The following is a 26,919-nucleotide window of genomic DNA, read 5'->3' as shown; positions in this document are numbered from 1 at the left end:
AATTGTCCATTTCGATAAGGCATGGCTTGTGCAATGTGAAGTAGTAAAGGTCGTTCATTGTCTGAAAAATTCCAGTAGCGAATGGGGATCTCTTCTTACAAGAAGCTTTGTCCTAAAGATTTTGACATTGATTTCCAAATACAAGGTATAGAAAGGAGAGCTTATTTCTCCGTTTTATGGTTGATAAAAATCCTATCAAACGAGCATATCCCTCTTCATCCTCCTAAACAATTAACACTATCCTTAGAGTCTGTACTCTACCAAATTGGAAAATCACTGAACTAAATGTTCTAAACTATCAAGAAAAATATAGTTAGCAAGAAACCGTATGTAAGACTCCTTTATAAAACGTATACATTACATGCATAAACGAGCGTATCATAATAATAAATATATCTTCTTGTAGTATGTGATGTGCCCCAACGGTTGAGTAAAGAGACGTAACGTAATCTTTTCGATGATCTAATTTTTGGTCTTTGGATTCTCTGACTACAAAAACAAAATTGTTTAAACTTCTGCAGCACCTCTTTGTATCACTAGGGACAAATTTAACAAAAGCAAAATACCAATAAGGCCAAAATATAGGAAAAAAATACATACGAAAATGATGGCAGGGAATAAAGAAACCTGATGATTAAGATGGAACGGTGAGTAAAAGAAAAAGGTGGAGAAGTTTTGGTGGCATGTGAGCTGCGAAAATGGGTTTACGTGTTTGGTTCAGTTTCTCATTTCGTTTACGTGCTCTACTTACTCTTCACGTGTCTTCGTGCCTTCACGATCGATGCCAATCTACAGTTTGACGGCAAAAAGAGAACCTCTTGATATATATTAAATTTAAAATATCAATCAGTGCAATTTAATGCACAAAAATGTTATAATCCATTGAGATAATTGCTGTATTTATAGTATAGTTGTATTACAGATCTTTGACCCCAAAAATAAAAAAAGAAACGAGTTGTATTACAGAAATGAATCAAAGATAAAACTTTTACATGCACGGATTTAGGTTAGCTAATCCCTGGATGTTCCGTTCTTGGGGCCAATTCTTTCGGTTTTTGGGGTAATTTGAGTATGAAAATTTGGTAATCATATATGAACCGAATAAACTTTGGTTCGGTTCCGTATAGATACTAAAAGTTGGAACCGAATAAGATTCGAAGACATTTGGTTCCAACGAGCTGTTCGGTTCCGACTTAACTGAAACAACCGAAAATACTCATACGAAATCATAAAACATGGTTAAAACCACTTGAATCCGAACCACACCAAAAACCATAGATTTATTGTATTAGTTTCAGATTTTTTGGGTACCATCCGGTTCTAAAAATTCTAATAGTTCGGTTTTTATATAGTACACGAGACCAAACTTAATTCCAAATTTTGTTTAGCTTCGGTTTGGTTTTTAAATTCCCGTTAATATTCTTAGGCCTAATAAATATGCATAACAAAAGGTGGCCATTAAACAGGTGACTATAAAGTTCATAGGCGATGTCACTTGAGTGAGTAATGATGAATAATAGTATAATTTGGTCTTAAAGTATTCATTTAGTATAGCAACTAACTATGCGATTACACTGATTAGTAAAAAATGAGCTCAGCGGCTCTTTAGGATAAGAAACATTTCTCTTTTTATTTCCTTAAGTTTATAGGTTACATTATTGTCCCTTATATAGTCATTACCCTTTCTAGGGTTTTTACATTAGTACAGCTCATAAATCACATGAGTCAAGACACCCAAATATGTTCTTCAGTGGTATTGGTTCCGTACACTCCACCTTTTCTTTTCCTTTGTTGACTGCTCTGGTTTCGTCTGTTTGTGCACGTGGAAGTAGCCGTTGGAAGCTTGGAGAAGACTGAGGAGAAACAGGCTTTTCCCTGTTGGACTGAACTGATGTGCTGGGCTGGACAGGTACGTTAATGGGCTTGACATTGATGGGCTGTTGCGGAGTAAAGCCCATTAACGGTTTAATCACTTCAGTCGAAGCTATCTCTTCGTCTTCTTCCTTTTGTGCTACTCGATTCCTCTTCTGATCTGATTCTCTTGCGATCTTGACAGGAGGAACCGGAACTGTTGGGTTCTTCCTTGGAGCTGGTGAAGTCTTGCTGATACCCCCCCCCCCCCCCCGCAAACTCTGTGTGGGAGGAAGGACCACACCGAGTTTGTACCGGAGGTCACTAAAGGGTTGTATCGGAAGCGATTTCGTGAAAATGTCGGCAATTTGCTGATGACCAGGTATGTTTTTCACCAGAACTGTTCCAAGAGCGACCTTCTCCCTTACATAATGATAGTGATTGGCGAAGTGTTTGCTTTTCTTGTGGAACGCCGGATTTGCCGTGAGATACACAGCAAATAGGTTGTCACAGTACAGTTCCAGAGGTTGATATTGAGGGATCCCGAGTTCTTTGAGAATATTAAAGATCCAAGAAATCTCTGTTGTTGCATCTGACATTGCTCGATACTCAGCTTCAGTGGAGCTTCGAGCAACAAAGTCCTGCTTCTGAGATGCCCAAGAGATCAAGTTGGTACCAAGGTAAGTACAATATCCACCTGTTGACCTGCTTGTTTCCGCACAACCTCCATAATCACTGTCACTGTATACTCTGAGGGTACTACTTGTATTCTTTTTGAAGTTGAGTCCCATTGTGATTGTGCCTTTGATGTAGCGGAGAATACGCTTGAGAAGATGGAAATCAGCAAAGGCCAGAGCGTGCATTTTTTGACATACAAAATTCACCGCAAACTGAATGTCAGGCCTTGTAAGAGTCATGCACTGCAACTTTCCAGCTAAACTCTGAAAATATGTTGGATTAGGAAACGGGTCCTTGTTCTTAGCTCTCGTATTTTCTAATTGCTCAGGTATAGGTGTTGCAACAGAAGAGCATTCACTCATTGCTGCAACAATCAACAAGTCTTCTGCATATTTTTGCTGAGATAAGAAGAGACCTGAAGGATGAAAGTGGGCTTCAATTCCGAAAAAATAGTGCATTTGGCCCAGATCTTTCATGCAAAACTGAATATTGAGAGAATCTAGAAAGGACGTCATAGCCTTGGAGGTGCTTCCTGTGATGAGCATGTCATCCACGTAGAGCAAGAGTACTATGACAGCTCCATCTCGTTTGTAAATGAAGAGTGACAGATCTGGTATGCTACAAGTAAATCCAAATTCCAATAAGAAGGTATTGAATTTATCATACCAAGCTCGTGGGGCTTGTTTTAACCTGTAGAGTGATTTGTGCAGGCGACACACATAGTCTGGCTTTTCAGGATACACAAAACCAGCTGGTTGTTTCATGTACACCGTTTTTGTAAGATTTCCATGTAGGAAAGCATGTTGAACATCCATCTGCTTGATATCCCAACCCATTTTGGTGGCCATATCCAAGACTGCCCTAACAGTTGTTTTACGAACTACAGGGCTATACGTTTCTAGGTAATCAATTCCCTCTTCTTGGTTAAAACCTTGAGCAACCAATCTAGCCTTAAGCTTCTGTAATTATCCATCAGCATTCCTTTTTGTTCTAAAAACTCATTTGCTTCCTAACACATTCATATCTGGTGTAGGAGGGGTTAGAGACCAAGTGTTCGCTGCTTTACAATTTCCCATTTCTTCACCCATTGCGCCATTCCAACCCGGGTGTTTAAGAGCTTCAGCCACAATTTTTGGTTCCGGATAAGACACTTTATGTGATAAAAGAGCATATCTCGGATTAGGCTTCCTTATTCCATCTTTCAACCTTGTTGTCATTCCATGACTAGGCATCACTTGACTAACAGGTTCAACAATTGCTTGACTGACAGGTTCTACTCGTGATGTTGTTGCAGAATCCTGAGAAGCTTGAGCTGAGGATGCCGGAGAGCTTGTATTTGAACTAGAGGGACTTGAGCTTGATCTTGAAGAAACTGTAGTGGAATTATTTTTATCCTGAATTGGTGATTCTTGTGTTTTCTTTTTGTTTTGATCTGTTACTGGAGTTTGAACCAAAGTGCTGTTTGCAGAAGTGATTGCAGGAGTGACATAAGGAGTAGGAATCGTGGATAAGTCAACACTCATCGAGTCCTGCAAGGAAGTATCCGTCCTGATAGGAGAAGGAGAAGAGTTGTTGCCAATAGAAGCATGATCGGTGCTTGTCGTACACTCAGTACTTTTCTCCAATCCCTCAGTGGACACAACCTGAGACCTTATGATTGGCAGTGGTGGAAAATCTTGAGGTGAGAACAATGGTTTGTCCTTTTGTTGTTGTTCTTTTTCTGTTACCTCTGACTCCTTGATCTGATTCAAACTTCGATCTGGTTGAGGGAAACTCTTGTACCAAGCAGCCATGAGAGGGGTGCATCGTTGTGAAGCATCAACGAGCAAGGTTGAGAAAGGAAAAACCTCTTCATCAAAGATGACATGCCTGCTGATATAAACCCGTCTAGTGGAAGGTAATAAGCATTTGTAGCCCTTAAATTTTTTATTGTATCCGAAGAATACACATTTTAACGATCTGGGATCAAATTTAGTTGCAGTATAGTCACGAAGCGTCGGATAACAAGCACAACCAAACACTCGGAGAGCTGTGTAGATGGGAGCTCGTCCTGTCAGAACTTCATAAGGATTGAGATTCTTATCCAGAGCAGTGGTAGGCATGATGTTGATAAGGAAATTTTCTGTGTAGAATGGTTCTACCCAATATTTTTGAGGTATGCAACTCTGAAACATAATTGATAGTCCTAACTCAACAATATGTCTATGCTTTCTCTCTGCTAACCCATTTTATTGCGGTGTGTGTGGACATGAGATAAGCTGGTTGATTTCGTGCTTCTGCAGATGAGCAGTGAACTGTTTAGTGATGAATTCACCACCACCATCACATTGAAAGGTACCAATCTTACACTGATATTGGTTCTTGACAAGAGCTTGAAACCCATAGAATATTTGCAGAAAATCAGACTTGAGCTTAAGTGGGTAGAACCAACAGAATCTTGAGTAGTTATCGATAAATATCACATAGTATTTGAAACCTTGAATTGACATTATTGGTGAAGGACCCCATAGATCACAGTGTATTCTTTCTAGAGGTCTAGTGGATACAAAAGTGGAAGCAGAAAAAGGTAACCTAGCACTCTTCCCGAGTTGACAAGCCTCACAGATTTTATTTATGCTCTTGTTACTGATAACTATTGCCTTTATTGCAAAAAGTTGTTGAAGAACTTGCGTGTGAGGATGTCCCAACCTCTTGTGCCAAATATCCTCAGTTGCTGTTTGTTGTCTTGAGGAAAAATTGACTTGAAGTGAAGCTCCTCCACGTAAGTTTCCTATTGTATAGAGTCCATTATTGTGCCTTCCCTTTGTCAACAACCCCTTGTTGCCTTATCATAAATTCGCACATCATCACAATCAAATTGAAAACCACAAGGATAGTCGGTTGTGAGCTTTGAACGGATAACAAGGATTTTGCAATGCCAGGACAAACAAGAACATCGTTAAGAGGTAAGTTACCAGAGGTTGAAGGAAGACTTGTTGAACCCGTGTGTGTTATTGGTAGAAAACTCCCATCCCCCATAATTATTGCGTCATTGCCCTCATACATTTGTGATTGATGCAGGTGATGAAGTGAGCTGGTCACATGAGATGTTGCACCAGTGTCAGATACCCATTCATTTCCATTCTGATCTGTAACATCGGTAATCTTAAGAGTAGCCAGCGCTTGAGGAAGACTGTCAAACTGGTAGCTGTTATCAAATATGTGCCAGCATTTAGAAGCAGGATGACCAGGTTTGCCACAGATCTGACATATCACTTTGGTAAGTCCACCGGATTCTTGTGAGATTTGCTAATGAAAACCTCAACCCTTTGTTGTAAAGTTGTTTCTACCACCACGATTACCACCACGTGAGCTTCCTCTTCCTCTGTTACTGTTATTGTAGTACCCGGAAGCAGCAGGACCATAAGTGTTAAATGCCATGTGTGGAGAAACCTCAGAACCGGTGTTGTAACTTGCTAAGCGGTACGAGTAACTTGTGAGCCTTGAAGTCACAGCATCCAAAGTCAGAGAGGGATGGGTGTCCATAGATCCTTCTACCGAGGTTTTTATAGGCTTATATTCTCTGCCTAAACCTTTAAGAGTAGCAAAGATCTTCATTTGTTCGCTAACAGGACTACCTATAGAGGCAAGTTGCTCACAAACCCTCTTGATTTCTCTAAGATATTCATCCATTGACTTGTCTAACTTTTTGACAGTTTGAAGCTTGTGTTGTAGTTCAAAAAGACGAGAAGCTGATACCTTGTTAAAGTGCTGAGCAAGGGCTGACCAGAGTTCTTGTGCAGTGGTGGTGTCAACGACATCTCGAAGTATATCTTCTGAGAGAGACCCAAGAAGCCAAGCTCGAACCACCTCATCTACTCGATGCCACGCCAGAAAGTTAGGATTTGAAATGTAGCCAATCTGACCATCGATTGCAGGAACTGGTATGAATGCTAATGGCTGAACAAAAGCTCCATTGAACAAAACCTAAAAGATTCTGACTAGAAAGAAAAGACTCGAACTGTGTTTTCCAAAGGAGGTAATTTTTCTCGGTTAGTTGGACAGTAACACAGTTTGAAATGTGAAGAGCAGGAGGAGAATAAAGTTGGATAGCTTGATCCATGGCTCTGATACCATAAAGAATTAGCTCAGTGGCTCTTTAGGGTAAGAAACATTTCTCTCTTTATTTCCATAAGTTCATAGGTTACATCATTGTCCCTTATATAGTCATTACCCTTTCTAGGGTTTTTACATTAGTACAGCTCATAAATCACATGAGTCAAGACACCCAAATATGTTCTTCAGTGGTATTGGTTCCTTACAGTCCACCTTTGCTTTTCCTTTGTTGACTGCTCCGGTTTCGTCTGTTTGTGCAGGTGGAAGTAGTCGTTGGAAGGTTGGAGAAGACTGAGGAGAAACAGGTTTTTCCCTGTTGGACTGAACTGATGTGTTGGACTGGACATGTATGTTAGTGGGCTTGACATTGATGGGCTGTTGCGGAGTAAAGCCCATTAACGATTTATTCACTTCAGTCGAAGCTATCTCTTCGTTTTCTTCCTTTTGTGCTACTCGATTCCTCTTCTGATCTAATGTTCTTGCGATCTTAATAGAATGAACCGGAACTGTTGGGTTCTTGCTCGGAGCTGGTGAAGTCTTGCTGATAATTAGTATATATGCCAAAGAAAAATAAAAAAGAAGAAGCAAAACTGCATGTAAAAAGGAAGACAAGTGTCCTAAAGTGTAACAATATCTTCATGCTTTTCACACACTTCTATTTCTACTAGCTTACAAGTCGTCACCTCGAATATTCCTCCCATCAAACTCAACAAATGTTGAAATTTTCATTACTAGTAATATTGTAGTAGTAATAAATATAGAAAAATGGCGGCATAATTATATAAGTAGAAACAAATATTAATTCTTCTTCTTCGCATTCTCATCTTGGAAATGTCGTGAGGCTTTTTAGGACCCCAATTTTGTTCTTTTCTTCTCTGCATTTTACAATATTTGCCATTTATTGCAAAACCAATTTTTTTTTCTCCTAATGAAACGAGATCTTAATTGAGTTAAATGATTTTTTTTTATTTTTTTTTTTTTTTTTGAGTTAAATGATTTTGGTTTAGCTCATAAAAATAAAACACATTGTTCGATGCCTCCACTTCTCCGGTTCAGAAAACTATCTTTCTCCGAGGACACCGTCAACCCTACAGCCAAACAACAAACCACCACCGAGAAACCAAAACGTCGTCGTGCTGGGAGATGTAGCTGTGTGGACTCATGTTGCTGGGCGATTGGTTATCTCTGTACGGCTTGGTGGCTTCTTCTCTTCCTCTACCACTCAGTTCCTGTCCCGGCTATGCTTCAAGCTCCGGAGTCTCCAGGGACTAGGTTGAGTCGTGACGGTGTTAAGGCACTTCATCCGGTGATTCTTGTTCCGGGGATTGTAACCGGCGGGCTTGAGCTTTGGGAAGGCCGTCCTTGTGCCGAAGGGCTTTTCCGTAAACGTCTTTGGGGTGCTAGCTTCACCGAGATTCTTAGAAGGTGACAATTTAGACCGTTATGTTTTGCGTCACTCGGTTTGGTTCGATAAACTTAGAGAACCGGGTTGATATTGGTTTTGTTTTTCCAGTTTAGGGGGTTTACAATCTTGGTTAAGCTTGATTTATTTTCTTGAAATGGCTTTACGTACATTGTTATGGTCTGAGGATTTTATTTGGTTATGGGTGGAGATGGTTCTTTCTATGTGTTTCTGATTATTTAGCATCTATGGTTTTGGATGATTTTAAAAATTTATGAATAATTTATTCAATTCTAGATTTGAGAAGGAAATTAATTAATGTCAATGGAAATGGAAACCGTAAGATTTTATTTCTTACAGTAAGTAGAAAATTGTTATAGATCTACAGAATATATTATGTTTCTAAAACATGCAATGACAATAGATTTTGTATTTGTAAAATTACTAATTTTAGAATACCAGTTTCTAACATAGCATTTTAGTTTTCTTTTTATAACATTTCAGATATTTTTTGTTTATGTTTTTTGATGAATTTTAGATATAAGATGGATTGTTAAAAGTTTTTTTTTTTTAATTAAAGGACTTTTGGGATTAGCATTTCGATTTTCTAAATTCTGACTTATCCCAGTTTGAAGAGTTGACTTGCTCGTTTAATTGTTGTGATTTGATTTTATAGGCCATTGTGCTGGTTGGAGCACTTATCTCTGGACAGTGAGACTGGTCTCGACCCACCCGGAATCCGTGTCCGAGCAGTCCCAGGACTGGTGGCCGCAGACTATTTTGTACCGTGCTACTTTGCTTGGGCAGTTCTCATAGAAAATTTGGCGAAAATTGGATATGAAGGTAAGAACCTTCATATGGCCTCTTATGATTGGAGACTCTCTTTCCATAACACCGAGGTATGCTCACATTAGCGGACTTGGTAGTATTGATTCCTATATGTCACATTGACACACTAGTATCAATGATAATGATTATAATATACGACATCACGATGATTACTATATTAGCTACTTTTGTATACGTAATGTTAGGTTGTATATGATATGGATTAATCTATAGTTTTTTTGGATTGGAACCGAGCAGGTACGTGACCAATCTTTAAGTAGACTGAAGAGTAAAATCGAGCTAATGTATGCTACCAACGGGTATAAGAAAGTGGTGGTGGTTCCGCATTCAATGGGGGCTATATATTTCCTTCACTTCCTTAAATGGGTTGAAACACCTCTTCCTGATGGAGGCGGTGGTGGTCCAGGTTGGTGCGCCAAACACGTCAAAGCCGTTGTCAACATTGGACCCGCCTTTTTAGGTGTCCCTAAAGCCGTTAGCAATTTGCTTTCTGCTGAGGGCAAAGACATGGCTTACGCCAGGTTAGGTCCATCGACATTTTAAAGTTACTTTCACTTGTTATGTTACTTAGGATCATAGAAGATTAGAAGAAATGTTAAATCTTTTCAATATCTGAATTAGCTTAATGCATGCTTTTTTAACGGTCATGCTTATGTTTCAGATCTTTGGCTCCCGGTCTCTTGGACTCGGAACTTCTCAAGCTGCAAACACTCGAACACCTTATGCGGATGTCACATAGCTGGGATTCAATAGTTTCTTTATTACCAAAAGGAGGTGAGGCAATCTGGGGCGATCTAGACTCGCATACTAAAGAAGGCCACAGTTTTATTGACTCCAAGAGAAAATTATCACAAAGTAATCTCCATAGACAAAACGATAGCGTTAGACCGGAGTCTTGGGTGAAAGAACCCGCAAAGTACGGAAGATTCATAGCATTTGGAAAACGAGCATCTGAAGTGCCTTCCGCACAACTAAATCCTCTTAACATCAAGGTTTATATTAACAATTATTGCTATGGTCTCCTGCTTTTTTTCTGGGGTCAATGGACGCTTAACTGCGTTTCACTCTTTCTTTGTCTATGCTTAAACAGGAACTGTTAAGAAGCGACGTCATTTCAAATGACAGCACATCATGTCGACAGTTTTGGTCAGAGTACAGTGAAATAAGCCGAGAAAGTATAGTTAAAGTAGCAGAAAACACAGCTTACACAGCCACCACTGTTCTTGATCTTCTCCGTTTTATAGCTCCTAAGATGATGAAACGAGCTGAGGCTCATTTCTCACACGGCATTGCTGAGGATCTTGACGATCCTAAGTATGGACACTATAAGTACTGGTCCAATCCACTCGAGACCAAGTAAGTTTAAAAACATTTTCCCATTGTCCTTTCTATATATAGCAAGTAGGCATACATCAAACAAAACAAAACAAAAAAAAGTAATTTGGTGCCTTGGCTTGCAAGAAAGGGCTAGGTCACAACATTTCTTATTTGAATACCTTGTTTTATTCTTCTAACAGATTACCAGATGCACCAGAGATGGAGATGTACTCTCTTTACGGAGTAGGGATTCCGACAGAGAGATCTTACATATACAAGCTCACAACAACCCCTTCGAGTAAATGCAAGAGCAGCATTCCATTCCGGATAGATGGATCAGTGGATGGAGATGATGACATTTATCTAAAAGGAGGAACTCGGTTTGTGGACGGAGACGAGAGTGTACCAGTGATAAGTGCAGGGTTTATGTGCGCAAAGGGATGGAGAGGGAAAACACGGTTTAACCCGTCAGGGATGGAGACATACGTGCGGGAATATAAACATAAGCCGCCTGGAAGTCTACTGGAAAGTCGAGGAATGGAGAGCGGATCTCATGTAGACATAATGGGTAATGTTGGACTCATTGAAGATGTTTTGAGGATTGCTTCTGGAGCTTCAGGTCAGGAGATTGGTGGCGATAGAGTTTACTCTAATGTGATGAAGATGTCAGAGACGGTTAGCATCAAGTTGTGATATATATGTAACATAATTAGGAATTTAACCAATTTTTTTGGCCTTTTTAAAAAAATATGTAAGTAAACGTAAGTTCGTTGTTTCTGCTCAGTGCTCATATTTGTTTTGTCGTGGTTAAATAAAATGTAACGAAAACCTTAGGCGTAAAATAGTAAGTCTAAAAACTAGGTGGTCTTTTCTGTACATTAATTATATTCCAAAGGACTTTTTAAGTTAAAAACCAAAATTGATCGTAAACCGGTTTAAATATTTTGGAATTGATTCGGGCGATCAGATCATATGCCATCGTGGCTTAGAGGTGACTCTAGATTTTGGAATACGAACAATTTCAAGACCCTAGGGTCCATCAAACAAACAAGGCGATGTTTTGTTGAGCCTTTAAGATTGATGTGTTTTGGTTGTGTTGCAGTAATGGACGAGGGACGCCAAAAGGACTTGCAGTTGTTGGAGGAGATTATTGATAAAGGTTTAAAACAGAAGCTTGTACACGCAACTGCTTCACGGTATCTATTTTTTTTACTTTCTTTTGATGAAAATTATAATTTGAGTAAATGTATGTAGGATATTAGGTTAGCATACAAAAGACTATAAACCATTTAACTGATGGTCAACCTTGAGAAAAATGGTGTGAATAGTCTCAAACATGGGGCTCTACTAATTTTGCTTGTAGTAACCTGGACTTTTTGTTGGGGCTTTTCTGACTTCCTGTTGATGATTTTGATTGTCTGATTGTATATCTCTGGTTTCTCAGCTGTGGATGCTGTCAATAGAAGGTAGAAAAATCATCATCTCCATCCACTACAACATGTGCATTTGTACTACAACATGTGCATTTGTACTGGGACCACAATATGTTATGCTTGCTTACCAATTTTCTCTCGATGTGCATTTGTACTGGGACCACAATATGTTATGCTTGCTAACCAATTTTCTCTCGATTTGCAATTATATCTAACTGGCATCATCAAAAATCTCTATAAAAAGCCTGTCAATAGAAGGTAGAAAAATCATCTGTGCAAACACAATTTACTTATAGCAATCCATAATAAACTTTAAGATTTCAATGGCTCCCTCATTTGCTTACCTAAGAGATTGGTGTTAGCGCAAGTGATTGGTGTTAGCTGATGAAAAAGCAGATCTCTGTCAACACTTTATTTATGTTTTCCCATGTATACATATACATGTCATTATATGTTATGTATCAATTAACTACTAATAGCACTTCTTGCTTTCTTAAAACTTAGGGTTTTTTAGGTTTTTTTATAATTATTTATTTTCAACAAAGAGGCAAGATTGGAACACCAACAACTAATGTGGTGTTTAAACATGACTTTCAAAGAATCTGGAGAACAAAGATGTTGAATAAACATATATATACATATTTCTACTTAAAATTTATCTTTCTCTTATTACGTTGAGTTTGTACAGAAAAGTATAAGTAAAAGAATGTTAGACGATTTCTTAATTAACTTTGTCTTTGTCAACCAAACTTCCTCTTATTTAACTCTTTCATCCATTTTATGTTAATAATAAAGTTAGATTATTGAACTTTTACAAAAACTAATAACATGATTTACTTTATGTTATAAAATTACTCTTCAAGTTTCTGTTTCATATAATTTTATTGTATTCTACTTTATGTTATAAATCTAAATATTCTACATATCATCCCGGTAAGATAATGGGACGAATTTGGATCAACATTCATATAATTTTAAATAATTTAATTTGGCACTACAACATGGGTAAATAATTTTGTGTGGTGAGATCTTACTCTTTTTGTAAGTAAGACTCACATACATTTAATTAAATATACTGTTAATTATTACAAAACACCAATATATATATATATATATATACAATAACAATGTAATATTTATATTAAAACTCAATCTACTTCTAACAAAATTATAAAAATTAGATATAATAATAAAATGAAAAACGTAAAAATTGTCCCGTGGTGTACCACGGGGTAAATCCTAGTAAATAATGCATTTTTTTAAACTACAATTATCAACCTTTTCTACAATCAGTTATAGAGGCAATCGGAAAATTCTTAATCGGGTTAATGATCACCAAAATTCTTAAAATAATTTTATATGTTTTGTAATGCTTTTTCTATAGCAATAATAATAAAATTAAAAAAAATAGTGACTGAAAATATAAATAATTATATGAAATATTTTTGATTTATAGTTTTGGAAAAATGTCAATGTACAAGAGTTGCGCATACGTAATTGTGTGGCAGTGAGATAATTCAAGGTAACACTTGTAGATAATTCAAAGTTCCTATTTATCATTCAATGAGGGAAGTTTTTTTTATTACATAGTTTATATTCATCCAGTTAACAGTCACATGAATTTTGGAAAACACCATAGGATGAGACTAAATTTTAAAAATTACCATTTTTTTAATCTATATCTTTGTAGTTATCTTTCCTATGGCTTGCTATGGCTTGAATGATGATTCTCTTCACTTTATCCTTATAAAATGTTTTAGTAATGTTGACAAAAAAATACATGCTTATGTATTTTTTTTTTTTTGGCCTTTTTTCAAAATAATATCAATATCTTGTTTTTTTATTATTTTCCCTGAGGTTATTAAATCCTCAAAAATTGTTAGAATCATTTTTAACTGTCCCTAAGGAGAATCCCCTTGATGTCAATTAGGAGGATAACAACGTTGAGCTCTACCACAACGTGAGGAGAACCAAGAGGAAAATCCCAATGAGGAGTATAACAACGCTGAACTCTACAACTACGTGCAGAACCAAGAGGAGAATCCCCTTGATGTCAATGAGGAAGATAACAACGCTGAGTTCTACAACAACGTGCAAAACCAAGAGCAGGTAAAATTAAATTTTTCATTCACTCACTCTTATTGATGTTTTTGATTGATGATTCTGACTATTTTTTTATCTTTCAAATGTAGGTCAATGTTGTGTAAGTTTAGAAGAGAAAAGATATAGCTTATGTAACGTGTAACGATTAAGAGTAAATTGGTGTATGAAGTGTAGAGTTTAGATCGGAAGAGAATAGTGTAGTGTAGAAGAAGAATTCTTACTTCCTACTTGATTTGGATCCTTGGTAAAAACTAAATATAGACAATTACAAACAAAATATTCTATACAAGATGCTATGCACAATTACACATAGTGAAAGTGACATCTCCTCTTAAGTTAAACTTGTGATCTTTTGTTTGACTTAAGCTCCCACTTGTCCCTAACTCGCCAACGGCTCTTTGGAGAAGGCTCTAGATGTTCCACGACCGTTGGAGGCTTCTCTTCATGGACTGGACTCGTAGACATTCTAAATGGTACGGACGGCCCCTCTTGATCATTTTACGGACGTACGGACATGGGGTGTGAGTTCTCATACGTGAGGTGAAGAGGAGGAGAATCCCCTTGCTATCAATGAGGATAACAACGCTGATAAAATGTGCAGAACCATATGCAGAACAATGTTTTTCCATACCTCTGCTCTGTTTTTTTTCTTTCTCCAAATGCTGCTTGTTTCAAAGTTCTGTTGTTGCCTTATATTTCTGTTTGCTTCTGGGTGAATCCAAGAAACACATGGTTGTATTATCGTATATGATGAAATGAGTTGTCTGGTAGAATGCATTATAGTGACTAAAAGTGGATTTACTACATAAATGGTGGTTTTTTTGTTTTTTACAGGCAACTAGAACTCTAGAAGAGTTTACTGGTGTTATTACGCAGATCAAAGGTCGCATCAAACTGGTAAGTTCAAGTTCTTATCTTGTTTTCTAATTTGTAGTTCATTTGTCTTTATGAGGTTGGGATTTGACTAGAAACCTACTGCGTAGTTACCATTTGGGTAGTGATTATGCTAATGCTAATGGTTGTGTATCATGTAATATTTGCAGGCTCAATCTTCCTGAAAAGCCTCCTTCATCCCAGCAACGTGCGTTTTAGTACTACCAACTACCAAGCTTACCCTTTTCTCTCCAATGGGGACAGACACATTAATTTAAGCAATTAAGATGAGATGATTGTTGTCGTATAGTGGACCAATTGTTAGATCAGTCATCTATTCGAGATGATCAGGTGTAGATTATATTGAATCAAAATGTTATGAGCGAGATCATTAATACAAATAGAGATCTTCCGCTTCCTCCTCTAACTTCGGTCTCTCTCAGATTCCATTGTAAAACACCAAATCATCTTCTTGGTAGCAACCTTATTAATCTCTACATCATGAAAAACAAAATATAATAAGAAAACATCCACTTGCACATAAACTAACAATGGAGATAATTTTGAATAAAAATTTTTGAGGGGAAAAAGAAGTGAATGTTATACCAGCATTGGTAAAAGGGCATGTAGGAGATTTAGCTTTCTATTTGAGATTGAGACCCGCTTCGAACTAATCGTGTAGGTCAAGCTTGGACTCAGCGCATGTGCCATGTTTCTCCCACTCGTGTGTCCAAAACTTCATATCACTAATGAATGTTTCAGACATTTGAACTCCATTTTGCAGCAGTGATATTAAATTGTATTCCAATATGTTGAATGTGTTTTGTTCTTTTGAATTTTTGATGAAGTAGAGAAGGTGAGTTAGTTAATTGCGTGGATCCTCACTGAAACCACAATTTGTGTCTCCGTATATAGTCACCACATTCAAGCTTTAACTTTTCTGAGCAACAAAATTTTGAATCTCCCCCCTCAACCAGCAAAACAAAACACACAAGTCTAAATCTTCTATTCCGCAAAGCCAAAACTCAAACAACAAACCGAAGACAAGCCGAACAAATAACTTTAAGGGCAGTTTTATCATTTTAGTGTGCGAATATCCCGACCACATTGACGTCCTTCTCTTGTTGTCACCTTCTGTTCAGAGCCATCAATGGCGATATTACCTACACCAGCCTCCATTGCCTCCCTTTCGCCCTTTTCCTTTTCTCTGTTCTCAGTTACTGCTTCTTCTTCTTCTTCTCCTTTTGGTTCTTGCGGTTTCATTGCCGGTTCCAGTAATCTCGGGCCTGGACTGAACCATGGGTGTGTTAGGCATTGGGCGGCTGTCGGTCTCTTCTCAGGCACAAATTCAAGAATCGGGATTAAGAAATCTGCCATGGCTTTTGCGTCCTGCTCGCTGAAATCATACTTCTCCTTTAAGACTTTGCTGATTGGCCAAAACCGCAACCGCCGGATGTGCCTTAGTTCACCTAGTCGGTTGAAGTAATCCCGCGAGTATCGACCGCCTAATGCAATCTACAATTGAAAACAACATAACTCATCAAAAGAAATTTCCTCCTCTAATCAAAATGTTATGAGCGAGATCATTAATCCAAGTAGAGATTATCCGAGTTTCAACCATCAGTATTTGCAGTCAAATGCAACCAAAAAAACTAAAATCCAACTTTAGAAAGGATTCGATACTAGATACATATACATACGATCTTATACGGTCACAACACTACTTAAATTTAGAAAGGATTCAATACTAGATATATATATATTTGTTCTTGCGAACTTATATGGTCACAACACTACAACTATATTTATCAGCTTTACCTTTCGTGGCATCATCCCGAGAAGCTCCATCATCAATGCCAGGTGATCCTGAAAGAAAAGGAACCAGTTTAAGACTGCACATAAGAATAATACAGCTTAGCTTCATACAAAACCGGCTAAGAAAGTGAATATATAAGAAGATACCTCATCCCGGTCATAGTTTTCACCACTGCGAGGATCAAATAGGACATCTCCAGTGGCCAGCTCAAAACAAATACAAGCAAAGGACCACATGTCTGCTGAGGTTGAGTATTTTGATCCAAGAACAACCTCTGGACATCGGTACTGTCTTGTCTGAATATCGCTTGTGAACTGTTTATACGTCCAACAAGCATTCCCAAAATCTACTAATTTGCATTTGCACTCTATATCACTCAGTAATTTATGCCTCGTGGATCGGCTTCCTCTCCTATTACCCTGACTATTCTTTTTGTTAGCCTTCTCTCTGGCTTCTTCATCTTCCATTAATCTTGTGGAACTTCCTTCTGACCTCTCCTCGGTGGAATTGCCATTTGTTCTTGCTTCAGAGTTAGAATTTCTTTCATTTTCTTCTGAAGCTTCCTCTCCACCACAACCCTGAACTACCACCTTCTTAGCCTTCTTACGGATCTTCTTTTTCTGATTCTTTGTCAAATCGCCATCGTATGTATAACTCTTAGTTTCAGGTTTAGCAGCTGACTCTGAAACAACTTTGTCCTTGGTGGTTGGCTGAACAAGTGGAACACCTGATCTCCGAGCATCTCTTGATGGATCAATAGTGGACAACAACAAAACGTTCTCCGGCTTTAAATCAGTATGAATAATAGAGAGCTCACGGTGAAGATAATCCAACCCAACCAAAATATGAAAACAGAGCTCTTTAACCTTGTGGAGAGGGACCCCTCGGTAATCACTGTACTTGATAACGGACAAAAGGTTATCTCCCAAGTACTCAAAGACCATACAAACATGTTTCCCATTAGGACCCGAATGCTTGAAATGATCCAGTAGCTTTACAACACATTTCTTATCACCCGGGTCACTTTCAGCAATCTGTTTCAAGATCTTGATCTCATCCATGGCTGCCTCTGTGTAGTGCTGAGCGCTCTTCTGGACTTTCAAAGCTACATAACGCTACAAACAATAAATTTTTCTTGCGTGGTCAACGCTTTGAAATGAAATTAAAGCAAGGCCCTCCAGCACAAAACCCAAACAAGTACTATAAGATACACAGAAAAGAAAGCAAAAGAGGGTAACCAAAGGACACACAAGGCTAAACGATGATACTACAGGTGTTTCTCAGGGATCTGATACTAATACTTAAGAACTCAATCTGACAAGCTCACTAAACCACATTACCGAAACAGAGCATACATAGTCTATACAGTACTGAGTAACATAACAAAGCAATCATTTTTTTCTTCTTCTTTTCACACCCTAAAATTGGTTCCTTAGGAAACAAAAACGAAGAGGGTAAAAAAGGAAACATACCGATCCATGAGTGTCCCAAGCAAGCCAAACAGTAGAGAAATGTCCCCAACCAAGCTTACTCTGAATCACATAAACTCCATTCTTAAAAGTATCACCAACTCTAACCGCATGGTACCCTCCTTTCCTGTAATCCTCCGTTCCTTCGTCCTCCGACGAATACTCACTCTCTTCACCCACACGTCCGCCGTTTTTATCCTCCGCCGCCATTGCCGGAACTTCACAAATAGGGGCAATCCCGGAGACCCAGAACCACCTCGATTCTAGGAAAAAGTTTCGAAATTGGCAGAACCCCAATTGAGAAGACCCAAGCGATTTCGAAGCTTAACCCTAGAAATTGATGATTCAATACAAAATCAGACTGAAACGAAAGATGATGATTCTGGAATCTGATTTGGTGAATCGATCGAATTTGTTCAATGTGATGATTGGGAATTTTGAAAAGTCTCGAAAGAGAGACAGAGATCGGTTGGGTGGTGTGTCTCGTTAGTTGGTTTGGTAGTTACAAATTAGGGTTTTCTACTCACTTTAGATTCAATTAAAGAGATAAACCGGTTTTAATTGGACCCGGTTTAACGGTAAAACCAGAAAAACGATTTGTCAAAAGAATATTAATTATGTCAAAATCCACTTATTAATTGGGAAGTAGTTGACAAAAAAAAAAGAATTGGGAATACATTTGTCAAAATAATTTTTTTTATTTACATAATTAAACCTTTGTCATTTGTATAAAAATCATAATTTGAAATTATTATTTATAATATAATCATATTTTTAGTATCTAAAAAAATAGTTTAAATAATTGTAAAAGAAATTAGTTTTCCATAATTTAAATATTTTTAACTTACTAAAAAAAGAAGCTCTTATGGACATGTTATGGTCTTATGGAGTTGATTAGAGTTTACATAAATATGATTATATAATCATTTACGGATTAGTTTACTAAAATACACAAAATATTTTAGTCTGCTACCAAACACAATAAATACAATATAATTCATCTAAAATTATAGAACCTCATATATTAATCAAAACATATCAAACAATTAAATAATATAACATACATATTTTCTTAATAATTTAAACAATTAAATAACTACAACATACATTTTTTCTTAGTAATTTAGTACTATAATATAATTTACCTCATTGTGTTTCAAATTTTTTAATTTCAATATAAATCTATGAAACGAGATAGTTTTAGGCTTGAATAAAACAAAATATGTGATCCTTGAGATTAGTTAATTAACCTTCAATCATTCATTTCTTAATATTAGTTAAATTAATATTTTTATTTTTTTAATGATTATTGTTGGATTTCAAAATTTAAAATATATTTTAAATAGATTTGAAAGTAAAAATCAAAAGAATTCAAATCCGTAAATAAACCATGTTATGTCAAGATACAGGGAAAACAGTCAAAATCAACCTCAACTATTTGTCGAACGCTTTTTCATACTTAAACTTCAGTACATTGCAAATAACAACCTAAATTGTGTTAAAATTCAAATTTGCTACATGAACTATATGAAATGTTATTAATTTCAACATTCATTCGAACAATGTTAAGTCGAAGTTTAACGGAACTGAGTCAGACGACCCATGACGTCAACGTAACACTGAAACCCTGTTTTAAAAATCTCCGCCTAGCATCGATTACACCCCGCAAAATCGCTAGACCCACCTTCTGCGCCTCAATTAATGACTAATCCCCGCTGTTATTCATATATTTTACCCTGTTTCACCTAAGTATATTCACATCTTTTGCATGTTTTACTATCTAGTTTGGCCATTATTGAGTAGCTTTAGGACTGTTTATGCATTAGAGTAGATTTTCATTGCATTTGCATAGTTTCTTGCATAAACAGGTGATTTTGGATCCTAAGAAGTATGGAAGGATGCTGAGAAGGATTTGAGCTACCAAGTGAAGAGGATCAAGGAGATATAGCAGAGGGAACCAAGTCCGCGAGTCCACTCGACCACCACACTCGACCAGACACTCGACCGTGTGCTAGGAGGGACTCGATCGGTTGGAAGAAGCAGAAGAGGAGACCACTCGACCATGTACTTGACCGAGCACCTAGTCGAGTTGACCGAGCCACCTGGCTATTTTGTCTTCTAGCCATTTTATGGCTTCCCCTCTCTCCTATATAAGTCACTTGTACCTCATGGCCGTCCAGAAGTGAGAGAGAGTCATAAATAATATCTAGAACCTAGTATTTTACCCTTTTGGGATTATCTACTTTTTCCTTTCTTTTTGTTAAGATCTTTAGCCACTTCTGTACCAAAAACCAAGAATCTTTTGATACTTGTTTGTTTCATAACTTAAGTATTGAGTATTTGAGTTTGATTTCTTCTTCAATATTGTAGATCTCTATCTCATCTTTCTAATCATGCAAGTTTCAATGATTTCTGGTTTTATGATTTTGTTCATCATGTTTAGTGATTGTGAGTAGTGGCTTAGGATCTTAAGGATGGATTAGGCTGTGTAAAAGTTATGGGCTTTTAGATTGATCAAGCTTTATTGTTATAGATCTCTTCTAGATTAGATAAGCTCTATGTTGTTCTTATACTGAGAAGGTAAGAACAAATCTTAAGCTTCTTAGCATCACACCAATGTCTAAGTTGCTAGATAAGGCTAATACTAGAGATTATCATGAAGCATGCTAAGAGATTAGATGTTTTGTTTGATTTTTGACAATAGTGATCTGGGTTTTAATGCCTGCTTTTATATGTAATAGCTCGTGAGAGCTAGTCTATGAGTATCTAAGCTCCATTGTTATTACCATGAGAATGAAGTAACAAGTCTTGGAAGATCATTGTCTAGAGATTAATTCATTGTTGATTGAGGTTTGTTGGTCAATCTAGATAACCATTGCTTAAGCCCAGCCCATGAATTCATCCTTAGGACCTTTCTTTGACTGTTGATTCTCTATTTCAAGCTTTGTTATTAGTTTCTAGTTTGATTTACTTTAGTCTTACTCTGTTTTCTTTGTTGTCTTGTCTCTGTTTTGTATCCGCACTCTAACTCGACCAACCACTCCATCGAGCATCCGATCGAGTGTCTGCTCGAGCTCCATCCATAGCTTCCTATTTTAGCATTTTTACATTCTGCATTTTATCATCATTAGTTGCTAGATAAAAACATTCATCACACTTGGCTTAACTTAGATAAGTATCCACATCCTAATTTCTTGCATCACATCCATTATGGATTGATATCCTTTATGCTGCAACAACATAAGGGTAATTGAAACACCTTGCATCCACCTGTTCATCCATCATCCCTTCCATCATTCATCATCATCACACATACAAAAGAACATGTTTCAATTTGGCGTCGTTGCCATATGGGTGTTTGTTTGTGACATTTAGGATTCATACAAGTCTAAGATTAAGTTCTATTGTTACTTTGATCACTATTGATTAAGATTCTTCATCTGCTTGTTTGTTTTGAGTCTCATGTACCAACTCGACCACTACTCGACCGTGTGCACGATCGAGTACCTGATCGAGTCGACTTCCAGATTAAACGAACAACTCATCTCAGTAAGCTCGACCATCCACTCGAACTTGTGCTCGACCGAGTGTCAGTTCGAGTACCTAGTCAAGTCAGTTGATGCAAACCAGATCTAAGGGAAATCAGAATCTTCAGAGGTACCTTGATCACATCAATCAACTACCAAGAGACCTAAGACAACAGAGAACAAGAATCCAACAAGAACAAGAGAATCAGTTGCTAATGGAGCAACAAAACAATCAAGATCTAAGACCAAGGAACATTGGTGCTGGAGATGCACCAAACACACACAACCAAAGAGTTGGTATTGTGCCTCCAACAGTTGCTAATAATAACTATGAGATCAAAAGTGGGTTGATCTCTATGATTCAAGCAAATAAGTTCCATGGTTTGCCTATGGTTGACCCTTTGGACCAACTTGATGAATTTGATAGAATCTGTAGCCTCACAAAGATCAATGGTGTAAGTGAAGATGGTTTCAAGCTAAGAATGTTCCATTTTTCCCTTGGAGATAAGGCACACTTGTGGGAGAATACCTTGCCAACAGGAGCTATCACCACTTGGGATGCTTGCAAAAAGGCCTTCTTGGCCAAGTTCTTCTCTAATGCAAGAACTGCAAGGTTGAGGAATGAGATTTCTGGTTTTGCACACAAGAATAATGAAAGCTTTTGTGAGGCATGGGAGAGATTCAAAGGCTTCCAAACTCAATGCCCACATCATGGCTTTAGCAATGAATCTCTACTCAGTACCTTATATAGAGGAGTTCTACCTAAGATAAGGATGCTATTGGACACAGCTTCCAATGGAAACTTCCTCAATAATAATGTAGAAGAAAGATGGGAGCTAGTGGAGAACCTAGCACAATCTGATGGGAACTACAATGAGGACTATGATAGAACAGTAAGGGTTGTCTCCACTGATCAAGATGAAAAGTATAAGAAGGACTTGAAGGTTGTCAATGAGAAGCTGGACAAGATTCTACCTAGTCAACAGAAGAATATTCACTTCCTTGCTGAAGAAGACACAACAATTCAAGCTGGGGAGAATGAGTTGGCTGAGTTGTGTTATATGCAGAACCAAGGTGGCTACAAACCTTACAACCAGTTCAAGAACAACAATCTCTCTTATAGGAGTACCAATGTGGCAAACCCACAAGACCAAGTATATCTTCCTCAACAGCCCCAACAACAGAACAACTATGCCCCCAAGCAGCAACATAATGGTTTTCAGGCCCCAATGTGTCCCCCTCCAGGGTTTCAGACTAACCAAGGCCAAGAACCAGATTTGAGAGCTATGATGCAACAAATGCTACTTGGTCAAGCAAATGGGCAGATTGAGGATGCAAAGAAGTTTGCTGAGCTGAACCAAAAGCTAACTTCTCAGTATAATGATCTAAACATCAAGTTTGAGAGTCTGAACTTTAGAGTGAAGTACATGGAGAGCAACATTGCTTATTCATCAGCTCCAAAGCCTAACCAACTTCCTGGAAAAGTCATTCAAAACCCAAGGGAGTTCACTGCTAAAGCTATTAAACTTCATGAGGAAGCTGTCACTGAGGACAGTGAAGTTCAAGCTGGGGAGGATTTATCACTAATTGAAGCCAAGAGCAAAAATTTTACACAACAGGCACAAGGCGGCAAGGAACTCGACCAGGCACACGATCGAGTACTTGATCGATTGGCTGATCGAACCATTGCCACAGAAGCTGTGAAACCTGTTAGGTACATCCCTCCTGCTTACAAACCTCCTTTGCCATTCACATGACGTTTCAAGGCACAAAAGCTGAAGGAACTTAGTGAAATCATTGAAAGGAATCAGTTGAGAAGCTCAAGAGTTCAGTTTAGGAATTAACTGGTCTAGTAAAGGATCTCCAAATGCAACTCAACAAGAGGTCTTTCAAAAAAGCAAGACCAAGGCTCAAGATTAAGAAACAAGGTTCAAGTTTTAAGGAGGTAGTGATCAAGCAAGAACACCACAATGATCAAGAGGTACCAGGGAGGATTTCATCACCTCTTTGTTCTCTAAACCAAGCCTGAAAAGGGCAGTCAAAGTCAAGTTTAGAGACTATAAACAAGCTCACTAGGGAGGAAGTCCCTAAAGTATCATTGTAAATATGTTTAATTTTCCTTGTAGTTTTGATATCTTTTCTTTTATGTTTGTGTTGGGCAGGCTATTTTATGAAGGTGTAGATTGTTTTGGAATGAATTGGACTTGTGCAAGTAGACTCGCAAGCCCACTCGACCAGCCCATGAGAGGTACTCGATCGAGTGGCCTACGAGATCAAGCCCAATCGATTCAAATTTTTCTTGCACGATTGAGTGGAGGGAGAAAGCAGTTCAAAATTCAAATTTTGGTCAAAATTCGAGTTGCAGAAAAGAGAGTCAAATATTCCCAATTCAAAATTGAATGCCAAAAACGTTCCACCATTGTCTCTTTGTCCTCTTAGCCTCTTTATATAGAGGTAAACTCGGTCCAAGGCTCCTCACACTCTCTCATTTGTTTAAGACAATCAAAATCTAGCTTAAAATCTCTCTCAAGTTCATATCTTTGTTCAAGCTTTGTTGTTTTGGTTTTGGGTTACTAACCTATTAACTTTAAGCTTTGAGTCTATCTCTTTCAGTTCTTTCTTTCAAAATGTCTTCAAGGTCTACAAGGTAATCTCAACAAGCTGTTGATCGCTCCATGGAACGAAGAGATGCACAGCTTGCATCAAGAAAACAAGCTGGTGGAAGTACTCGAGCAGGCAAAGGACCAAGTGCCAGCTCGAGTAGGCGATCAAGTGGAGTTGCGAACAAGAAACATCAACCAGCTGAAGAGGACCCTGAGCGAACTGAAAGTGAAGAGGAGATGGAGTTCACTCTTCAAGAACACATGAGGAGGAACAAAACAAAAGGGAAGAGGCCAGCAGTAGAACAACAAGAAGAGGTTGAAAGTGAAGAAGAAGAGTAGGAAGAAGAAGGGGAAGAAGAAGAAGAATCTTGTGGGTTGACTCCAAAACAGCTCTATGGAGCATTCATGAAGATGAGCTTTCAAGGAACAAGGTATCCACATAAGGAGACCATGGAGAAGCTGGGCATTGATGAAGATGTGGAGTTTCTCTTTGAGAAGTGCAATTTAAGCAAGTTCATGAGCTTGTGCATGGAAGGGTATAGAGAAGAGAGCTGTGAGTTCTTAGCCACCATCAAGATGCACTTCTATCCAAGGATGGATAAAGAGTTGGGAGCTGGTTGTTGTGACTTCACCATCAAGGGTAGAAGATATGAGCTTTCTTTCAAGAAGATAGCTAATATCTTTGGATTTGAAGTTAGGAGTGAAAAGAATATGGTTATACCAAGAGAAGAACTCTTTACTGTTAGGGAAACCATTGGAGATAGCAACCTCTACTCATCCTCCAAGTGCAAGAGCTCAAAGATAAGGAACCCAGTCCTAAGGTACTTCCACAAGTGTCTAGCAAACACTTTCTTTGCTAGAAAGGAGACAGGAAATGTGAATGAAGGAGAACTGAAGATGTTTGATGTGGCCCTCAATGGTATCATCCTCCAAGCAAGAAATGGCACCATCATCTTTGGGAGTTGTGTGGAGACTGATCTTGCCATGCTCCTTATTGACCAAATGATCTACTATAGAAGCTGGGTAAGCAAGTTGCACAAGAGAGGCTCAGTTGGAGTCCTAACCATTGGAGGCATCATCACTCCAATGTTATTAGCTGCTAAGGTACCACTCAAGGGAGAGCAAGCCAAACCAAGATGGGTAGACACAAGCTACCTCACCTCCACTATCATTCTAGCCAAGGAGATGCACTATGGAAAGCACCTTTTCAACTTTGAGCATCCAACATTAGGGAAGACTCAACTTGTTCTACCAAACAAGGCACTCACCACCATAAGTGAAGGGTTAAACATTGATTTTTGGCCAGCTGCTGAGTTTTTGTTTGATGGGACAGCCCATATAAGAGAAGATCAAGATAGAGATGTTGAGATGGTTGATGGAGAAGAGCAATTTTACTTTGAAGATTATGAGCCAAGTCCAAGAGATAGTAGAGGAGTGAGGGAGACTAGCAAGAGGTTGACACTTCTACAAAAGTGGAACAAGTGGCATGGGAAGAACTTTGACAAGCTGAAGAAGAAGATGGGAAAAATGACTAAGTCCATCAAGGGTTTAAAGAAGGAGATTGTTGAATTGAAGAGTGGAAATTCTTCACCAGCACCATCTAGCCCTTTGAGAAGGAGTAGCTCAACTAGAGCACTATCTAGAGCTGAAAACCAAGTGGAGCCAGCTAGAGCTTCAATGCATGAGCCAATTCAGAGGAGGAGAGGTTCAAGTCGCCCAGAACAGCAGTTTCCGAGGCACTCGACCGGTTCACTCGAGCACACACTCGACCGAGTACCACCAATGCACTCGGCCGAGTACTTGCCCATGCCTCCATATGGTTTCCCAGCTCCAGCAGGTTATCCAAGATATCCCTATGGCCAAGCCTACCCTCCCATCCCACCCCAATACTTCATGGATCCAGCCCTCTTGCAGCAATTCTACCAGCAGCAAGGAAGCCAATATATCTCACAACCATCAACTCGCAGTCCAACTCGACCACCCCACTCGACTGAGCACTCGACCGAGTACTAGTCGATGGCTATAGTCGAGTTGCCTCCTTCTCCACCTCCAAATCCAAATCCAAGCTCCAGCTACACCTTTGACAACATGAATGAGGATGTATACACCTTCTTCCACAACCAATAAGGTACCAACATCAACATTTCATTGTAAATACCATTTCATCTCATGTTTAGTTTTCTTTTCACTCTTGAATCCTCTCACAAATTTTTCTTACACAAGGGACTGTGTAATTTAAGTTTGGGAGAGGGTTTGAGATAGTATTTGACATTGTTTTATATTTTCTTATTTCAAAATTTTAGCAAAATCATGTTAGTATTTGCATTTCATCTAAGGCATAAAAAAGACCAAAAATTTTGAAATTTTTTCACAAAAATCTTTGAAAAAACAGAGTGTTCATGTAGTTTGCATTGCATATTAAGATCTTGTTAGGACTTTTTCATATTGCATTAGGGGTCAATGATGAGTTTAGCCTTGTTAACTTGCTTGAATTCACTAAACTAGGATCAATGCCCAAGTTAATAGTACTTTGATGCTAGTTGAGTAGCTAGAAACATAAGATTGAACCAAGTCTAGAATTCCTATATTGCATTCTGTCTAAACTAAAGCATGTTGTGATATGAAACCATTTCCTATTTATAAGAACCTAATATTGACTTTTAAATATCAGTTTGTGCATTGCTTTAAACGCATGGATACTTTACACATATTTGGATCATCTTTCCCATTTTTTTACCACTCTTGTTGATCCAAGTAGTTGAATTCATTATTGAATCAGTTTCCCCTACCCTTAACCAACCCTTCTTTCAAGCCATGTTATATTTTGTGTGTATGAGGCCTATTTTAGGATTGAGCTTGGTAGAAAGTGTTAGTTTTGAACTGACAAGAATGAAACCTTGTGT

The 26,919-nt window shown here is 38.1% G+C and overlaps 2 protein-coding genes, 1 long non-coding RNA gene and 1 other non-coding gene across 5 annotated transcripts; 2 read left to right on the top strand and 2 right to left on the bottom strand.

Moving 5' to 3' along the window:
* Positions 1 to 7,307: 7,307 nt before the first annotated feature.
* Positions 7,308 to 11,034, top strand: LOC104790735 (putative phospholipid:diacylglycerol acyltransferase 2). The gene is made up of 6 exons (XM_010516509.3): positions 7,308 to 8,049; positions 8,703 to 8,925; positions 9,113 to 9,396; positions 9,537 to 9,867; positions 9,966 to 10,231; positions 10,393 to 11,034. The coding sequence occupies exons 1-6, from the start codon at positions 7,658 to 7,660 to the stop codon at positions 10,883 to 10,885; spliced, it is 1,989 nt and encodes a 662-aa protein (XP_010514811.1). The 5' UTR covers positions 7,308 to 7,657; the 3' UTR covers positions 10,886 to 11,034.
* Positions 11,035 to 13,457: 2,423 nt separating this feature from the next.
* LOC104790734 (uncharacterized) lies at positions 13,458 to 15,028 on the top strand. The gene is made up of 2 exons (XR_015558965.1): positions 13,458 to 14,625; positions 14,772 to 15,028. It is a non-coding gene; the product is annotated as an uncharacterized LOC104790734 (long non-coding RNA).
* A 509-nt stretch (positions 15,029 to 15,537) lies between these two features.
* Positions 15,538 to 18,397, bottom strand: LOC104710948 (uncharacterized). Of its 2 annotated transcripts, none has more exons than XM_087452960.1 (4): positions 17,890 to 18,397; positions 16,564 to 17,532; positions 16,420 to 16,467; positions 15,538 to 16,116 (listed from the first exon to the last, which is right to left on the bottom strand). In XM_087452960.1, the coding sequence occupies exons 1-4, from the start codon at positions 18,094 to 18,096 to the stop codon at positions 15,679 to 15,681; spliced, it is 1,662 nt and encodes a 553-aa protein (XP_087309086.1). In that variant the 5' UTR covers positions 18,097 to 18,397; the 3' UTR covers positions 15,538 to 15,678. The 2 variants fall into 2 exon arrangements, with proteins under 2 accessions (XP_087309086.1, XP_087309087.1); XM_087452961.1 differs by having other exon boundaries at positions 16,564 to 17,522; positions 17,890 to 18,390.
* A 3,627-nt stretch (positions 18,398 to 22,024) lies between these two features.
* LOC147942508 (small nucleolar RNA R71) lies at positions 22,025 to 22,131 on the bottom strand. Its single transcript, XR_015560650.1, has one exon. It is a non-coding gene; the product is annotated as a small nucleolar RNA R71 (small nucleolar RNA).
* Between the last annotated feature and the right edge of the window lie 4,788 nt (positions 22,132 to 26,919).

The sequence above is a fragment of the Camelina sativa genome, chromosome 6 (genome assembly GCF_030686135.1).
Source record: "Camelina sativa cultivar CO46 ecotype springtype chromosome 6, ASM3068613v1".
Taxonomy (NCBI): domain Eukaryota; kingdom Viridiplantae; phylum Streptophyta; class Magnoliopsida; order Brassicales; family Brassicaceae; genus Camelina; species Camelina sativa.
Note: the sequence above shows the minus strand (reverse complement) of the source record. Positions and strands in the feature narration are given on the sequence as shown.